The 18221-nt window shown below is 51.7% G+C and overlaps 2 protein-coding genes across 5 annotated transcripts in view; one reads left to right on the plus strand and one right to left on the minus strand.

Moving 5' to 3' along the window:
• The window catches only part of RIPOR3 (RIPOR family member 3), a 71977-nt gene extending 69913 nt beyond the window's left edge, over positions 1-2064 (plus strand). The window contains exon 22 of the mRNA XM_059132824.1: positions 128-2064. Coding sequence (XP_058988807.1) covers positions 128-231 — 104 coding nt within the window. The 3' untranslated portion in view covers positions 232-2064. The remainder of the gene's footprint in view (positions 1-127) is intronic.
• Positions 2065-2188: 124 nt separating this feature from the next.
• The window catches only part of PTPN1 (protein tyrosine phosphatase non-receptor type 1), a 66693-nt gene continuing 50660 nt past the window's right edge, over positions 2189-18221 (minus strand). For all 4 annotated transcript variants that reach the window (XM_059132825.1, XM_059132827.1, XM_059132826.1 and 1 more), the window contains 5 exons: positions 12499-12636; positions 9280-9489; positions 8699-8860; positions 8102-8325; positions 2189-5712 (listed from right to left, as the gene is read on the minus strand). In XM_059132825.1, the coding sequence (XP_058988808.1) occupies positions 5526-5712; positions 8102-8325; positions 8699-8860; positions 9280-9489; positions 12499-12636 (921 nt within the window). In that variant the 3' untranslated portion in view covers positions 2189-5525. The remainder of the gene's footprint in view (positions 5713-8101; positions 8326-8698; positions 8861-9279; positions 9490-12498; positions 12637-18221) is intronic.

Raw genomic sequence — 18221 nt, forward strand, 5'->3', positions numbered from 1 at the left:
CCGCCTCTGCCCCTTACAGGGGCACCCAAGACCCAGGCGTCGGCACTAAGGCCATCTTGGCTCACCAGAGCGGGAACACCAAGGGGGGGGGGGGACAATCCAGTGACATGTCACCTTACTATTTCAGGTGAGAAAGGACGCCTGGCTTTTGAGAGGATGGACAAACTCTACTTGGAACAAACAGAAGAGGCCTTCTGCCAGGAGGCGGATGTTGAAATCACGATATTTTAAGCCTTGGCTGATGAACTCCAACGTTGGCTTCCTTGTCTTCGTTCCCACCCAGCCCTGACAGGAACAGAGTTTGGGGTGGGGGGTGCGCTGTGTGCTCCCCACTAGGTGTGAGCTGGCCTGCGCTCCTCCCTCCGTCTCAGACCAGTCACGACTTCTAGGGGCACAAATAAGGCCTTCCGTACTGGAGCAGACGAGGCTGGCCGGTACTTTGAAGGTTGTACGACTAACCACATGATCAGCTTTTTGGTCCTGACAATGTGTCTGACCTTCCCCAGCGAGCTGCATGGCAAAAGGGCCAAGGCCAGGCAGGATGAGGCCTGGAGGGAAAGGTTCCAAGAGGAATGCACGACACTTGGGGTTCTCCCCGCAGGTTCTGGTTCAGTGAGGACTGGGAATGAACTGGCAAGCAGGCGGACTGCTCTTGCTGAGGAGGACACGGCGGGTCCCATCAGCAGCAGCGGGCTGTCCCCTCTGCAGGCTGGGGACAGTGGGAAGAGGGAGCTGGGGTTTCACAATTCATGCTCTTAAGCCGAGCTGCAGCCCGAAGGTTTCGCTGTGGAGCCTGCTGACCACAGACCTTATTCTCCCGTGTTCAACGGCACAAAGAAGAAAATGCCACCGGCCGAGCAACCCTGAGTGTCGTGGCAGGAAGTGTTCACCTTGCCCTCTCCCATCATCAGGGAACAGAACTCTTGAAGCAAGTCAACGTGACGCCTTTTATAGGGTTAGACAGTTAATAAACTGTTTTGGAAGCCATAAACTGGTTTGAAAAAAGATTTCACTGAAGAACATGTTTAAGGAAAATTAGTTTCCTATTTAAATCTATTAAAAAAACCTCAAAGATGCCCTGAGCTGCTTTTGTGCTGAGCCGCAGAGACAGCCTGTGGGATGAATGCGACTCCCGACAGTGGCGCTGGGGACTCTGAGTGAAGGCTTCTCATGTAAACTTCCTGTATATGTTCTGTGCTTTTAGACTGAATTTAGTATTTATTTGCCTTGTCCTTAGGTTCGATTTTCTGAAATTTCGATTAAAACGATTTGTCTGGGTGTTTCCCTTTACCTGGAAAAAGCAGAGCATAGTGGTTGTTTCCCCAAACCTCCCATGGAGGGACAAAGCGGCCCCCACAAGCCCGTCCCGAAGGTGCTCTCTGTGCCGTCGGTATTCCGCGTGTTCGCGAAGCCTCCCCGAGAGCCCGCTCCTACACAGACACCAAGCAGCACGGCCCCTCCTCGTCTTGCCCTTGGCCTCATCTGATTTCTGTGCCAGTTATGATTTCAGCCATTTTTCTCCCCCCCACACTGGCATTCCACCACTTCCTGAAAGCTTAGATGCCATTTTGTATCTGAAACAAAGACTGAAGTGACAGTGGGTGTGACACCACCTTCCCATGGCCACAGTCCTCTGCGGCGTTCCAAGGTCACATGACCACAGTCTGTGGATCCTGCCAGGAGGCCCAAGCGGCCAATCACACAGCCCTGGAGGGTATAAGGGAACTCTGTACTATTTCTGCAACACTCTATAAATCTGAAATTATTTCAGAACAAGGAGTCAACCACTCACTTTAGAGAAGATGAACGGCGTACAAGGAAGGACTAGGTGAATGTTCTATCCTGTCACTTCTCCAGCAAGCACAGCTCGACAGATACTGAGGAGGACGCGTTCTGAGCAGTCCTCCAAGCAGTCTGGGTGGTTTGCTAAGGTAGCCCGAGGCCCTGGGCATTCAGAAGGTGGCTTCTGTTGTCGTCCAAGAAGCTGGGTTGACGCCGGAAGTGTCACATAAACTCACCAGGAAGGGAATGGTTCCCCAGCTCAAAGGTGAGCACAACCCCAGGGGGCCACAGTAACCCTCGGCCGCCTGAGCGACAGTACGTGCTTTCTGGTGGCGGCGGCAAGAAACAGGAGGTACCCGTCCTCCTTTAGGCCCATTCAACAAAGGCACGGGAGGCACCCCAGATCCATGTTCTTTAGAAAAAAATTTTATTGTTGCAACTAAAATGCAAACCCATCATTTATATGGCAAGTTGGAAATCTGTACAGTTTGACAGTTCTGTGAGGTCACAGAAGACCCTGAGACGCGCGCCCCCCACCCCCCATCATGCAGCCATGTATACACACACCTGAAAAGGTATTATACCGAAACACCTCGCTTTTTTTGTGTGTTTTTATTTTTGTAAAAATGGTTTATTCCATGGCCATTGTAAAAAATAATGACCAGATGAGTAAATATTGGCTTAAGGCATATAGCAGAGCAGCTCGCTACTTCTCTAACATACGTGTAACAAGATGGAGAGCCATCTGTTTTCCAAGGATAGGAGGTTAAACCAGTATATCCATTTTGAAATGCTACTATATATACACACCCAAACTACTACATACATATACAGGACTTCAAAAAACAAACAAACAAGCCCAACTCAAAAACGCCTCCAGCCTGGCACCTCAGCCTCACCCACACCTCACCAAGGCTCTGCGGAGCGATGCCTCGAATGTTCCCGCCGCAGAGTTTCTCTGCATGGGCTTCTAACATGGGAAAGGCAAAATGTGAAAATGCTGGCAAAAGAGCAGCTTGTGAGCTACAGCTGCCTTGTTTTTTGTTTTGTTTTGTTTTTCTTGTTAAAAAAGCCACTTAATGTGGAGGTCTTAAGCTCCCTTGCAGGAAGAGTCGTGAGCACCATCAGTCCCCAGGGTTCAAGGGCAGGGGCAGACGTGGCTCTCAGCAAGGCCCCCAGAACGGGACGGTGGCAGGCGGACTCCGAGGGACTGTCACCCAGATTGCTTTGGGCGTGTGGTTTCCAACAGTTGCCTTGGTTCCAAATCACAGTCTGCTCGAAAGGAGCGTGAACTTCTGACCATGGAGGCTGATCCCCAGGGTGTTGCGGGGGGGACCCTGCTTGCCTATATGTCCAGAGCGTGAGGTGTGACTACGGCTTCCCATACCCTTGGAATGTCTGAGTTACAGTGGGCCCCAGCTGGACAAGGCCAGGCTGGGCCTCACCAGGAAGTCACCAGAGTGTCATGCCAGGAATTTGGCAAATATCTGTTACTGGAAAACATCACTCCACTGCTGAATGGCGGATTTCAGCAAGTCTTAGGAACCACAGCCATGTTAATGATCAGATCATGCAAAGGTAGATTGGACTTGTACAGGGGCACATTAATTAGCAGAGAGCTAAGTGTTTCAAGCACGTGGTATCTGATTGGGGCACAAGACGACCGAACATGCATTCTAATACACACAGGGAAAGCAGTGACTGAGAACAAGGTTCTAGCAGATACCGGGAGGGGATAACTGGGTCAAAGTCATCTCACGTCATGTATCTTAAATATCCAAGTGTTCAGTATATATTATCCCATGTTCTATAAACATATGCCAAACCTCTTCTCACGTTACCCACAATGTCACGAAATAACGACTGCTTACAACCGTCCACCTTCCTAGTACTGGTCTGATGCAGCAGGCTCATGGCAGAGTCTTATGTTCCCAGCACTACCTGAGGGTTTATTATTGTACTTTTTGATAAAGCCCTTGATGCAAGGCTGACATAAAAAATTTTTAATACGTTATGGGTTTAAGAAAATGCTAATGCACTATGGATGCCTTTGGGGAAAAAAAGACAAAAACAAAAAAATAAATATGGAGTGGAGAGGCTCACTGCACACGGTCTCCGTGGAGGTCTAGCGGGGAGGACACTGGGTGCTGCCTACCCGGGCTGCACTGGGCCACACCAAGGGGGAGCACGTGGCGGGGTGGGCCTCGTGACTCGCACAGGCCACCAGCACCGGACTCTACTGTGCTCTCCTCAAAAAATGGGTAGTGGATTGGATACTCGAAGTAAAGGGAGGGGAAACAGAGTCAAAAGGAGTGAGAACCAACAGCCCGGGGAGGGTGGTTTTAGTGCAGAACAAACGTCCCTCCAGGTCCCGGCTGGCTACGCTGTCCTCGGCCCTTACCCACCACGGCCTGCCTGCCAGGCGCACATGGGCTCTAGCAGCGGAGGCGGACAGTGGGGTGGAGGTGGAGTGGAGGTGGGTCAGATTATGTGCTGCTGCTGAACAGGAACTGGAATGAAACCAAACATTTTCAGATGAGCCCGGACCCACCCCCGCAGAGCGGCAGACTCACGCACTACCCCAGCCTCCCCAGCCTCCAGCGAAGGGGGTTCGTTTCTCTTTTAGGACAGCCCGTCTCCCCAAAAATCACCCCTAGGGAAAGCATTGTTTACACATTGCTAAACCATCCGATGTACTCAAAGATGGCCGCTTGCAAAAAAAGACAAAATATTTAAAAAATTTTTAAGAAGTCCTGTGAAGTGATTTCCACGACTAGAGTTCTGAGGCTAAACCTCCGTCTTCCCTGTACATTACCAGCGACACGCATCTTACGTGTGGATCTCTACTGCAACAGCATTTCTATTCTGAAGGAAGTGGAAACTGTTCCTTCGGGACCTCAACGGCAGGTTGAGAAGCTGGTGGCCACCCTGCTGTGACCTCAGACCATGACGCAGGGGCCTGGGGGAACCCCGTTTGTGGCGGTGGGGTGACGAGGGCAGGGCCTGCGCCAGATGGCCGGAGCGAGAAGGGATGGATGGAGAAATGAGCAATGGGAAACTGGTGGGACACCCTGAGCAAAAGCAGAAGCCGGGCTTTGCTTTCTAGAGATGGCCTTCTGTTGTTTCTCTTCTAAAAATGGGAAAGCTCACAGGCGCTGTCCTAGCTCAGTGTGCGCAGAGCAGAGGAAGCGACTGAGCAAGATGGCGCCCTGAACCCTTAAACCCTCTTCTCCAAAGGATTTTACATTCGTAAAAGCACGGGAAATCTTTCCCTGGGAAATCCAATATAAACTGCGTATCTGCTGACACCACCTAAGGGTACAAGGAAGTTTCGTTAAGTGCCTAGTCTCTTTTTTGTTTTTCCCAGAAATAACAAAAGCTGCTTTTTATAAAGGTTAAAAACAACAATGTGTTGTAATTCTATTATTTTTTTTCAAAAACAAACAACAGTAACAAAAAAAAGAGAGAGAGAGAGAGAGACATATTTGGCATTTTTTCTACTTACTCCTGAATAGGTTAAGGCCCTGAGATTAGACTCTTATATATTTTTGGGATCACAGGGCTCCTTAAAACCCCAGTGCATCAATCCTCAATTCTCTCTTGCTAGCCCTTCACAGTTCCAGCCTTTAAAAACCTTTGCTCTGTTTCTTCTGAGACTGGCTCAGATCCTTCCACAGCACTGAATGCTAACGCCGGGCTGTCGGCCAGTGCTTTCTGTACCCACGGTCTTGCCAGCATGTCCGTCAGTGAAAACATACCCTGTAGCAGAGGTACGCGCCGGCCGTGAGGACCGTGGCCATGCACATGTTGACCAGGAAGGGCTTCCAGGGAGTGAGCGCCGGGTCCTGCTTCTCCTTGGGCGGCGAGGGCTCCCCCTGGGCAGGACCTGCCCCCACGGCCCGCCTTCTGACTTCAGTGTCTGGACTGGTGCTGAGGGAGGAGATGCACAGAGACGGGTTACTCACTCTGAGGAAAACAAAAGCGGCGATGGTATCGCTACAGTGGGAACTGCCAAGACCTTGGGAACACGGATATTGACCTGAAGCCCACCTGTCACACACACACACACACACCCTCCCCTGCCCCAGAGACCCAGACGGCCGCCACAGCCAGGGTATGGTTCTGGAGCCCCATGGACTCCTTGGTGATGGAAGGTGGGTGAGACTCTGCTGAGAAATACAGGCGCTGGTGCAAAGCTAGGTGCTAATTTGCCCTGGGGTTTGCTTGGACAATGTTCCCCTTCAGTTCAGGGAGGGCCACGGTGCGGCCCGCATGCTCTCTCTCTCTCTCCCCGGGCCCCTGCACAGGAGCCTTTACTGCTGTTGACATGAGGACATCACGTATTCCCTCTGCCCCTCAGCCTGCCCTGTCCCCGGGTTGAGGCCCCAGCATCGCTCAAATCCCCCCAGTAAGACCATTTCTCAGGCCTCCTGTGTACAGACCGGCTGCCCTCCTGGTGGCAAGCCAGAGCGCCCCCGTGCGGGGACGATGTGAACTGTGCTCTCCTTCCAGGCCTATCTCAGGAGAGGCAACAGAGGCCCTTCCTCTCTTTGCCACCTCCCCCAGGCCTTTCCTTCTCCCCCTGCCCTTGCCTCCCGACAGAAGACCTGACCACAAGATGTCCTGCTTCTCACATGCATCTCCACAGCTTTTCTACCCTAGCAGCACCGTGTGTAGTCGGCAGGACCCCTGAGGCATTACCTCCCCAGGAGGTGGCACAAAGCACCTGCTTTTCTGCTCCCCATTGTGGGGCCCTAGCTGCAGGGCTGAGGCCTGTGTGCACGTGGGCCCCCACTGGTGTCCAGAGGCACCTATGTTCTTGGCACAACCCCATTTTTTCCTGGAACTCGCTGACTTTTGGCTTCCCAGATCCACACTCCCCTCCCTGCCACCTTCTCGCTCTCTCTCACACACACACACACACACACACACACACACACACTGAAAAGCATCCCCTCTCCCCCCAGTCTTAGCGAATACAGAACAGAACACATGACAGACTAGACACCAGTCACGTGCCAGCTCTCACCTCGCTCACTCTCAACTCTTGGCAGGCCCTCAGATGGAGCACACTGGCACGCCCTGAGAACGTCACCAGAGACCCTGGGAAGCCAGGCACGGTCTCCTGAGCGGACTTTCACGGAGCTACTGCCGAGCACATTGCACGGCCCCACTGGACAAGTCCCAGAGGTGATGGGGCTGTGATAGGGACCCAGTTGCATAAGGACCCTGCTGACTTAGTTGCACGCGTCAGCACTGGGGCCTGGCACTCAGCATTTGGCAAGGCGCCCAGGTAAGATTCTGATGATGAGTTTAGCTAGAGGACCATTCACGGACATGCCATGTCTAACCTGCTTACTTCAGTATTGTTATTCCAACGTCTAGCTGCATTAGTGCATTCCTGATTGTATCCTTTAACAGTTCTAAAGTATCCCAAAGTAAGGAGAAAGCACGAGTTACCTAATCCCTACATATACAATCAGCTTGTCACCGTTTTCAGTGATGCCACAATGAACACCTCCCCCTATAGATCTCTTTGGACTCCTGTTTGCAAAGTGTTGCAAACCAAATTTCTAGATGTGTACAAATGCTGGGCCAAAGCGTGCACTCATCCAGGAAGCAGGAGCAAGGGTACTGTCTCCACAGGCTGGGGCTCAGGCTCACACCCATTCCTTCTCCATGCTTCCATGCCTCATGCAGGCCCTCCTTGAGCACCCTGGGAAGGTAAGGTATCTTCTCGATGGCTGACCACCACAGCATACACTTCCATCTCCTTATTGTCCACAGGGTCTCATCCATAATCCACTGTACCTGCCCCAACAAGATGGTCTAGAATACAGAGCAGGGGTCATGTTCCAGTGATCTCAGTATTTCACATGCATTAGAATGTGTTCAATAACCTTGCTAAATGGCATTACGTTAATCAAAACTACACAAAAGGTTAAATTAGTACATGGTCTAACCTGGAGAGCACGTTTCAGGACTGGCTAGAAGCCAGGGGCAGGGCTAGGTCATCTCTGGGTGGGACTGCTACCCGGATGCAGGATTCCAACAGGCACCACAAGGTGGTGCTAGAGCCCCACTGAAGTAGGTACCTGGGGGCATGGGGGACAGCTGCCAACCTGTGACAGTGTCAAATGCTCCTGGCTCCTACAGCGAGGGGAGGAGTGGTGCTGGTCCAGGGGCCCCATTCCCCAAAGACACAGAGGCGATGCTTGCCAAGAGGAGGCTGGGTCCTCAGGGTTTCAATATCAATGTGTTTCTGGATCAGAAGGTCAGTCCCCCTCACCCTCAATAAGCCAGGCCCATTCGGGCTTACCTTTCCACGCTGCAAGGGACATTTAGAGGGGTTCTGGTTTCTTCCTTGATAGAGCAGTCTTCTTTATCCTCCCCGGTTTCGTCCTTTACCCACTGGTGGTTGGGGAAGAATTCCTTGCACTTCCCATTGTGTGGCTCCAGGATGCGTTTGGGGGGCCGGGGCGGAGGGGGGACGTGTTCGGGTGGGGGCTCCAGATCCTCATGGGAAAGCTCCTTCCATTGCTCCTAGGGAAAGCAGCAGAGAAAGCCCTGTTAGCATTCACGGTGGGCTGATCTGTCAGGAAATCTGCTCCCCTTTAAAGTGAGCAGAGGTGAGGGGCTCTCTCTGCTTCCTGGGGCTACAGATACGTATATTTGGAAGATGAAATCTTTTGAAAATAAAGTCTATTCTCCCTATCAATGTTCTCTACGTCAGCACATCCATAGCAGAAATCGGATCGCAGTGAGCATTTTCACAACCTTCTAGCTATTTCGCCACGGAAGACAACTATTTCTTCTGAGCCATGGTAGAGTGTTTGAACTTTTACAACTGACAGCCTCCTTCAGAGACAAAAACTCAAAATCGACATACCAGAATGTAAGCAGAAGCGAGGCTTACCTGCACTGAAGAGTCTCCCATGATGAATTTGGCACCTTCGATCACAGCTAGGTAAGAGAAACGGAGCTGGTCTGCTGTCTGGATTAGCCCCATCCGAAACTTTCGCATTTCTAACAGAACTTTCTTGATGTCGACAGAAGAAGGGTCTTTCCTCTTGTCCATCTGAAAGCCAGAGAGGAGACATCATTCAGTCGGCCTCAACTCCCAAGTACAATGTGGTTATCAACGTTCTGGACGAGTCCGCCAGTTTCTACTCAGGAAAAATTACAGCAGGGAGACAGAATTCTAGCAAATGTGTGAAAGTGCAGCAAAATCGGGACCACAAGAGCACGGGGGAAAGAGTAAGAGAAAGGGAGTCTCTGGATCTTCCCGATTCCACATTCCACTTAAGAACATCACTCCGAACAAAGCTATTTAGTTTAGAGCTACTGTCATAGGAGGAAAATTGTTAAAAACTAAAGATCCTGGCCAGTTTACTGCAGAGACAATGACAGAAAAGCTCGGGGAAGGGCACAGGGCCCAGCGAGGGCCTCTGAAAACGGGCTCCCTTCTCTTCCCGGGGCCTTCAGGGGCCTCCTTACCAGCAAGAGGCAGGTGTCAGCCAGACAGAAGGTCCCCGACCTGCCGATGCCAGCACTGCAGTGCACCACGACAGGGCCGTACTCCGTGCTCAGTGACCCCGACTCACGAACTTTAAAAAGAAAGTTCAGGAATGAAGCTGGTGATTCGGGGACTCCAAAGTCAGGCCATGTGGTATAGTGGAAATGTAAGATCTCTCGAGTTTCTTGAGACTGAAGGAAAGAAAAAAGAAATTCTCTAAGAAAAAAAGATTCTCCAAGAGAATCATCTGTACAGAAATCACGGCGTTCAAGTAAGCACGAAGTGTACCCCATCCCACCCCCATCTAACTCGAAGAACAGCTTCCCTTCTCAGAGTTCCTTCTGTCTGCTCACCCAGCCAAGACATACCAAGCACTGGGGGGTGCCTGACACTGGACCTGGAGGCTGCTCCCGCCTTGACTTCCCTTCCTTTAGCATGGAACGTTCTCGTCCACATCTCTCCTCCAATGCCCCATCCCCTCTGCTGTCTTCATGGTTACAAGTGATTTCTCTCTACCCCACAAATCACAATGATGCTGCATGGCCACCCAACGGCAACCCTATCCTAAAGCACTGTAGGGTTTCCCATGGAAGAGTAAAACATCGTCACCGCATGTGTGGCTCCAGCTCTGGGTAATGCAAGGCTTCACACGACTACCTGGAAGTCTCAGAGGACTCTCATTTTAGAGGAAAAATGTAACCAGGCCCGGCTCCAAGATCTGGCAGCTGGCAGCTATGGTCAGCACACAGCTGAGGAGGAGAGCATCAACACCACCCGCCCCGCCAGCCCCGCAGCGTCCCAGTGCGGCACACATCAGTTCACTGATGCGAACTCTCGCTTGAATCCTTCAAGGCCTGGATTCCTGTTTTCCCATTTTCTCAACCAGGATACTGAGGCTTGGAGGCCAACCCTCCGTGAAGTGAGGAGGCAGGAGTTAAAAATCGAAGTGTCAGCTCCGGAGCTCCTGTTCAGAGCCCGCTGCAGGTGCTTCTGAAATGAAGGCCCTGAAACGTGTCCCCAGATGTTTCTCCCCCCTGGCCCCGTCTGCTCCCAGTGGAACAGAACGAAGAATGGCCTCCAGTGCCATTTCCAGCCCTGCTCCTCCCTCTAAACCTATGAAGAGTCCAGAGGCCTGTGAACCAACAATGCCTCCCCACACTTAGCAAAATGTCCACAACATGCTTACCACGCCAGCCACCACCCCTGGCAGGATAAGGTAAGGACACTGCCCTCACCTTCCCAGAGCTTACAGCTTCAGTTCTAACAGCCTCCCGGGGCCCGGTGTGATGAAAACTTGTGAAAGAGTTTACGATAAACACCAGTGACCTAACATCAGCAAAGAATGCTCATACGGAACCCTGCACCAGCTCTGACACACGGAGGTCCTTCTGCAGAACTGGAAGACTCTGCAGGCGACATGAGGGTCATTTCTAGAACCACCCTAAGTAAGGCCATTTTTTCCTCCCTCAGAAAAGGTCTCCTTGTATGGCTTAAAATGAGAGATGCCCTTTCTATTTTTCAGGGAAAGAAAAACACTTAAAAATAGATTTTAAAAAAGGAGTAAGAAGAAAATATACTAACAGCAAGTTCCTTCTTTAATCATTAAAAAGGTGTGGAGTAGCTCCCGCTCGCACCCTCCCTCACAGCTGCCCACCTCTTTCTCAAGGAATTTGCTTTAAACCTGTGCTTGAACAGATCCACGCCTGAGAAAAGAATTTTTAAGAACAAGGTCTGTTCGAGCAAACAGCCTCTCCCAACACCAAAACCTCCGCGCTGCTGCAGGCGTGCCACTGAGCGGACATCACGAGCCCCTTCTGCTCCGTCCGAATTCCATTTCCCTCAACAAGCGGGAAAAATTTTCTCAAGGGTTTACCAGAAGTCCCTCTTGATGTCAGGGCTTGTGCATTTTAAAAAGCATGAAAAAGAGCGGTCTACAACATGATCCTCCAGGCACATTCCAACACGCTGCTGCTGTTAGTCCTGAAAATGCTCCATCGAAGCCCTCCGTAAACCAGAGTCCCCGAGGCTTGGGGGGCTGCAGCAGGCCCGGGCTGTCATGCTCAGGAGCCGCGTCGCTGCATTCCCCAAAAAGCCACGCCACTTACTTCGCTCTGCTTACGGCAGCCCGCGCTCCGTTCTAGCTCTCACTCCAGTCAGTTATGCAACAACAGGAGGCAGGGGACTGGAATGCAGTCAGCTGAACACGAACATGTGAGCTGAAGTCACGGGCAGCCCCCCAGCCAAGCCCCTATCCAAGCTGGCACTGCTCCCGCCATCCCTCCGATCTGGGTGGGGACCACCCTGGCTAACCCCGCCACATCAACCCCACAGAACGTGCTGACCCTGGCAGGGGCTGAGCGAGGTGCTGTTCTAACACTTAACTGTGCTTCTTGCCGTCTGAGCCCTTAAAAAAAACCCCATCTGGAAGAGGGGGAAACTGAGCCATGGTGAGGCGAGATGCCCCTGGCTCTATGTCTGACAGTCTGAGACGGCGGGGCTGGGAGTCCAGCCCCACGAGTGGCTGGAAGGGAGTGGCTGACCGCCACGGCCGAGGCTGTTCCCAGGAGCTGCCCATCCTGGTGCAGGGTCTTCTGGGTGATGGCTTCTGGAGAATTATTTAGAATCCCTGTGGGTAGGGCCTTCTGTGGTGCTGCTGCTTAGCCCTATGCCTTGATCTGTTCCAAGACCACCTCCCAAGGAGAGCCAGCAGCTGGTGCTAGACGTTCCTCCCAAGACAAATAAGCCCAAAACCTCACTTAGAAAATGTACACTAGTGACTATGACCTTGGGAGTCAGCCCCAGAAGGGCCCTTCTTCCCTCGCTTCAAGCTGAAGAGACTGTGGACAAGAAAAGAGGCAGTGGCCGCTATGTGACCTACGGCTACCATGTCAGTCCCACGGCAGTTGCAAAGACAGGAACAGAGAGAAGTTTTGGCTGAGAAACTCCCTTTTCCCTAGAGACTACAATGAACTAGTGTTACAGTTCAGGGAGAAAGCTCTTGGAGGAGGGGCCTGAGGACCCCCCCCCCCCCCCAGCTCCCCTGGTAGGTAAGCAGGTAAGCTCTGCTTCCCACAGGGCTAAGACCACATCTCGGTCAGAGTGTACAAAACTCAGAAAAAGTGGCATTAGGTAATAGCACCCAGGTGGAAAGACATCTCAAGCAGCGGCCGTGGGAAGGAGGGAATACATGCCATACTCACTGTAAGGTTTTCCAATTCCAGCTGCCGTACTGTGTAATAGGACTTAATATCTTCGGAGATCAAGGTTAATTTCAAATTTGTGTCTTCAAAGATCATTTCTTTCTCTTCTTTTTGTGGCCAGTACTGAGCACATTTTAACTAGGAGAGAAAATGATGAATTACTATTAGCAATGGACTGTTTTCCCTCGAAGGGAGGTACAGAGTTCCTTCCATGAGCTTCAGGACAACCCAAAGGTAAACTGGGGTTTTCTGATCTTGGATGTCACCATCAGCATAACCTGCCTGCCTCTGAGGGAGATGTGGGGGGGGCAGTGGAGACCCAGGGCTGGCTGGGCAGAGAGGGCTTGGACCTCCAAACACAGCTGCCCCCTGGTTCTCCCCACACAAGGATAGGCTTCGGGGGTCTGGCTTTCCAGGCCATCTATGAGGTGAAGCCGGACTGTGCCACAGCTTTAGTCTCTCACAGACTACTTTCTGTAGCCATTTTGAAGACTACCGAGAACCGGATTGGTGCTGTTGGCCCAATGCAGACCACGTACCCGGGGGAACGGAACCAAGTCTAGAGGAGACTGTGGGACACCTGTGCAGGCTGGAGGGCTGTAACTGAATGTTTAGAGAAGGCGTGGACAGGGGCTCCTCCAAGGCTTAGGGTCACCCGCTGCCCCATCACACCCTTTCATTCTGGTTTGGCTCAGTACCAAAAAATCCTTTTGATTTTCTAGTTTAATAATTCCAGGAACTATTCATTTAAATATAGCTCATTAACTTTTCTTCAAAGCCAGCAAACTCCCAAAGATTTGGTTTCACTTAAGAGTTGGTTTATTTTGTTTTTTTTAAAGATTTTTTATTTTTTTCATTTGAGAGAGAACGAGAGTGAGACAGAACATGAGAAGGGAGAAGGTCAGAGGGAGAAGCAGACTCCCCACAGAGTCTGGGAGCCCGATGTGGGACTCGATCCAGTGACTCCCGGATCATGACCGGAGCCAAAGACAGTCGTCCAACCAACTGAGCCACCTAAGTGCCCATCACTTAAGAGTTTTAAGAAAGAAAGTTTGACTCAAATTTAGTGGTGTACTTTGAGTCAAGTTTCTATACTATACCTTTCTGTTTGGTGATGGTGATGTTGTGGACCAAAACAGCAGGCAGATGGGAGCTAAGTTGCAAGGTCTATAAGCCAGAGGGTCGGACAATGTGCCTAGACAGAGGGAACCCCAAAGACACGATGATTTCTACCACATGAAATTATCAGTGTGTGTAGCCAGCTCTTTGGGAAATGGTACAAATCCACGCCCACTGCACCTGAATGCGGACTGGCCCCCCGGCACCTCCTCTGAGTTGCAGGACGAGCCGCCTGAAATGCCAGGGAAGGTGAGGGAGCCCCTCCAGGCCCAGCCTCTGCCAGTCAGAAGAGACCAGTGGTGCGGATCAGGGACCAGGGGGCATAGCGGGAGTAAACACTATGGATGTGCTGTGGGAATTCAGAAGAGGCGAAGGTTCCAGGCCAGCAGAAGTTACATGCAAGAGATGAGAGAAAACCCTATGGAAGGAGAGGCCTCTGTCATGATCCCAGGGTCCCTGGCTCAGCGGGGAGTCTGTTTCTCCCTCTCCCTCCACTCTCCACCCCCCACCTCGTGTTCTCTCAAATAAAATCTTAAAAAAAAAAAAGTGGCCCCTGACAGAGGCGTGCCTAGGATTTCCTAGGCAGTGACTGCCCAGAAGTTAGTCTCAAGAGGAACAGGGAGCAGGGCCAAGGGAAGACCAGGCCATGGGGACTCCGGGGGCAGGCTCGGGACCCGCAGTGTCACCTGGGCAGGGGAGCACCAGGAGGCTCCCGAGCAGAGTGCAGACAGAATCAGGAAGGCCCACCAGTCCTGCTCTAATGGAGCTGCACTGCCTAAAAAAACAAGAGAAAAAGAAGAAGCAAACCGAGAAACCACAGACTGGGATGCCGACACAGCATTAAGACGTCACGGTCCCAAAACAGAAGGCCAACAGGGCCTGGACTGGGCCTGTTTGAAAGATTGAGGCAGTTTCACCCACATCCCCCCCTAACGCCAATGAGAAGTTGCTAAAGATGATCCCCTGGAACAGGACCAACCCGCCAGCATTAGCGCAATTCTGCCACGCGGTTCATGGAAGCAGCAGTGACATGGCAAGGTCCTCTGCGGACCCAAAGGGGGGGGTGCAGCTGAAAGGGGGACTGGGGAAGACGCTTCAAGGATGCCCGTCTTCCCACACTTCCAGTCATCAGACCCGTGCAATTCCTGAAGACCCCCGAGGCAGAGAGACTGCCCTGATGAGTTCGGCGCCCCAAGTGCTGGAGCGAGCCCCCAACACCGCAAGCAGAGAAGTAGAAATGCAGGACAGTGCGTATCTCAAAGAAGAGGCCGGTGTTTCAGGTCTACGTGGACAGGGAAGGTCTTCTACAGCTCACCTCCACACAGCAAACACTCACTTTCAAAACCAAGTCTAAAGCCCAGTAAGTCTCTGTGATGTGGTAAAGACTCAGGAACTCCGCTACCGCGCAACGCTAGTGCGCGCTAGGTGTCAATCAAGCAGTATTTATTTTTAAGAGCTCGCAGGCATCCACAGCAACATGCCGTGCTCTGCTTGCTGTCATTTCCTGTAGACACTTTTAACACACAAAATAAAACAAAACACAAAAGTAAGCTCAAGAGCACGACTTATTGCTCTTCTATTAAACTGATCCATCCCCCCCGAGAAGAGACGTATTTTATTAGAAAGCCATCCTTCCCTGGGATTCAAATCGTGCTACATCCTGGGTCAGCAGTGAATGGCAGCACCCACATGGTGGGTGTCCGTCACAGCTGCCCTTCCCGCCTGAAGCTGAATGTGACAGAGAGGCCTTGGGGCCTTCCCAAACAGCCAGGCAATCTTCACAAAAATCCAGAGTCTCATGTGCACAAAAGTACTGAAGTCAAACTGCACCTTTAGTTGGGGTTTTGGGAGAGAGAGAGAGGCGATATTTCTGGTTAAACACCTCCTTGTTTGTCTTTTTCTCTGCCTACACAATCCCCGCCCTTGCACCCAAATACACTCTTCACGGACATGTCTCAACTCCTTCTTTAAATTGGACCCCCAAGAACTTGGGCTACTTGGATGAGCTCCGTCTAACACACATAATCATCTTCTGTACCACTGTTTTCCAGGAAGCACAAAAGCCCAAAAGGGTAACAGGCAGGTCTGCCAAACATAAGAGGGGCACATCCTTTACCATTCAGAGAAGGAAGGAAACCAGAAAACAAATACGCATGGCATGGGAGCATTCTGCCAGCTGGTTCTGACTGCGGGCTGTATGCAGAGATCATACCTACATTAGCTGAGCAGAAAGACACGGTGACTTCTTAGAATTTTCCCCAGTCAGTTCTAATGGGGATGATAAATGTTGATGACAAACTGAAATCGTTGATTCCCAAGAAACATTAAGAATCTCAAACCACCTGCTGCTTTCCACGCCAATGTGCATGGCTGAATAACCCTGAGCAGGAAGAGCAGTTCCACGGAAAACAGAGGCTACTGTCACACGGTCACAGTCAACTGCATGAAAACCAACCAGCCAGGTTTTTTTTTTTTTTAAGTGGCCAAGGGGAAAAGCTGCCCGTTTACAGTCAGCCTTGGATGGGAGACAAGCCAAGGGCAGGCCTGGGGGCCAACAGGCAGCTACAGGACAGCACCCTGGCTAGACTGGGCCAACAACAGCAAAGAGGTTTCACTCAAATACAGTAAAAAACAAATAAAAAGGAAATGCTACCATATCCAGTCATTTCTGAATAACGAACTCGATTTCAAAGTCCCAAACCCTCAATGCCATTGAGAATAGTGCTTCTCAAGGGGAGCAATTTTGCACCCCAGGGGGCCCTGGACAATGTCTGGGGACATTCTGGATGGCCACATGTAGGAGTGGGTATGCTAGTGGCCCCCCTGTGGGCAGCACTGAGCCCCCAAGACCCCAAACGCTCATCAGGGCCGAACAGATACACAGGCCACCCTATCTTTGTCACCTTCCCTTGCGGAGAGTGTGTGGTATGGGAACCTAAAGTTTGTTTCTTTATTCAAAATTGCTGACAAGAGTGGTGACGGGTGAGAGCTGGCTTCGCACTTATAACTTCACATTTTACTAATCAAGCCACTGAAGCAGAAAACATTAAAAACCACTTTCACTGAAAAAAAAAAAAAGTCTCGGAAGCATTATTCCATTCTTCCAACACTCAAGTATGCTCTCCATCTGTTATCATCAAGCAAATAGATGCTTTAAGAATGGGACTGAGGCAAAAGCCATGATTTTAAACTTGCGCTGTCCTAAGAGGACCATCTACTGTAACTAAGGCTGTCACTTTGTGGGGGGGAGGGGAGGGGCCTGGCGGTGAGTGCTTCCCCTTTGACCACTGATGTTTCCTTTGATGTGTTACTTCTCTGCACTTGTATCTGTTTCCTCTAAAGCCATGACTGTGCTTTCTTTGGAGGGGCAGCTTCTCTGGAGCCTGCGTGTTCTCCTGGCAAGCCTGGGACCGAGAAGGCCGGGCCAGCAGGAAGAGCAGCGGCCCCGCTGAGCCCGAGCGCACTGTGCCAGCACCTGGCAAGGCCCTGGGCACACGCAGTTCTCCGTGCCTGGGCCACTCGTTCCTCCTGGTATCCACACTCCTGAGCCCATCCCAGGGCCTCCGCCTCTGAGGCTGGAGAGCCCGAGTGTGCTGGCCATGGTGGGAAAGGGGGGAAGGAGCCAGGGAAGCAGGGGTGTAGTGTCCACTTGCTACGTGGCTGCCACACGTACACCACACTGTACACCACATCGCCTTTCATGGGAGACAGGCCTCTAGCAGGCAATCTGCAGAGTTGGAGGGGGGAAGTGTGGGGAGCACGAGCGGTGGCTGATCCAGGGAAGCACTTGGAGAACCTACCAGAGGGGTGGGGCCAGGCGGGGACTCTGCTGTCAGGCCAGGGAACCTGGCAAGAAACCAATAACAGAAGTTCTGGCTGGAGTTTGGAAATGGAGGTGGGACTTCGGGCTATAGGTTAACGAGGTCCTGTAGCCACATTTACATACAACCCAGGAGCCAGTGGGGGCCGCACAAGGGTTTTTGGCTAGAAGAAGTGTAGAGACACTTGGTTTCGAAAGACCATTCTGGACACCGGGGATAGGATACACGGAGGAGAGCAAGTCGAGAGGCTACCGCGGCGACTGCAGGGACAGATGCATGGAGGGTGCTGCCCAGACCATCACGCACATCCGGGACACATGCTACCCCTGGCAATGTTTTAGAGTTGCAGAGAACTTGGGAGAAATGCCACATCAATCCTCCAGTAAACGCACAGGCAGACAGCATCCATGTTAACGAGGCGGCCGAGCGCCAGGCATCTGGGTATTTGACAGAAGCTTTCCCAAATGGGGCGGCTCCCACAGCTCAGTCAACAGGAGGCAAACTTGTCCAGCCAGAAAAGCAGAGAGGAGGAGGATACAGAAGAAACTTCCTTTTCAGAATAAAGCTACGCTTACACAGCTCCGTAACGGAACAGTAGCAGCCCCAGAACCCCTGGCAGAGGACCACAGAACACGCGCACGCACTCTGGGGAGAGCGACTGATGGGGGCAGGGGGGCTGCGTGGAAGAGGTCCAGAGCAATGACTTTTCCCCCTCTTTTTAATTCATTTACTTTTCGGACTAATAGACATGTATTTATGTAATGCTTCTTTAAATTTTTCTAA

Source organism: Mustela lutreola, chromosome 9 (assembly GCF_030435805.1).
Source record: "Mustela lutreola isolate mMusLut2 chromosome 9, mMusLut2.pri, whole genome shotgun sequence".
In the NCBI taxonomy this organism is placed as follows: domain Eukaryota; kingdom Metazoa; phylum Chordata; class Mammalia; order Carnivora; family Mustelidae; genus Mustela; species Mustela lutreola.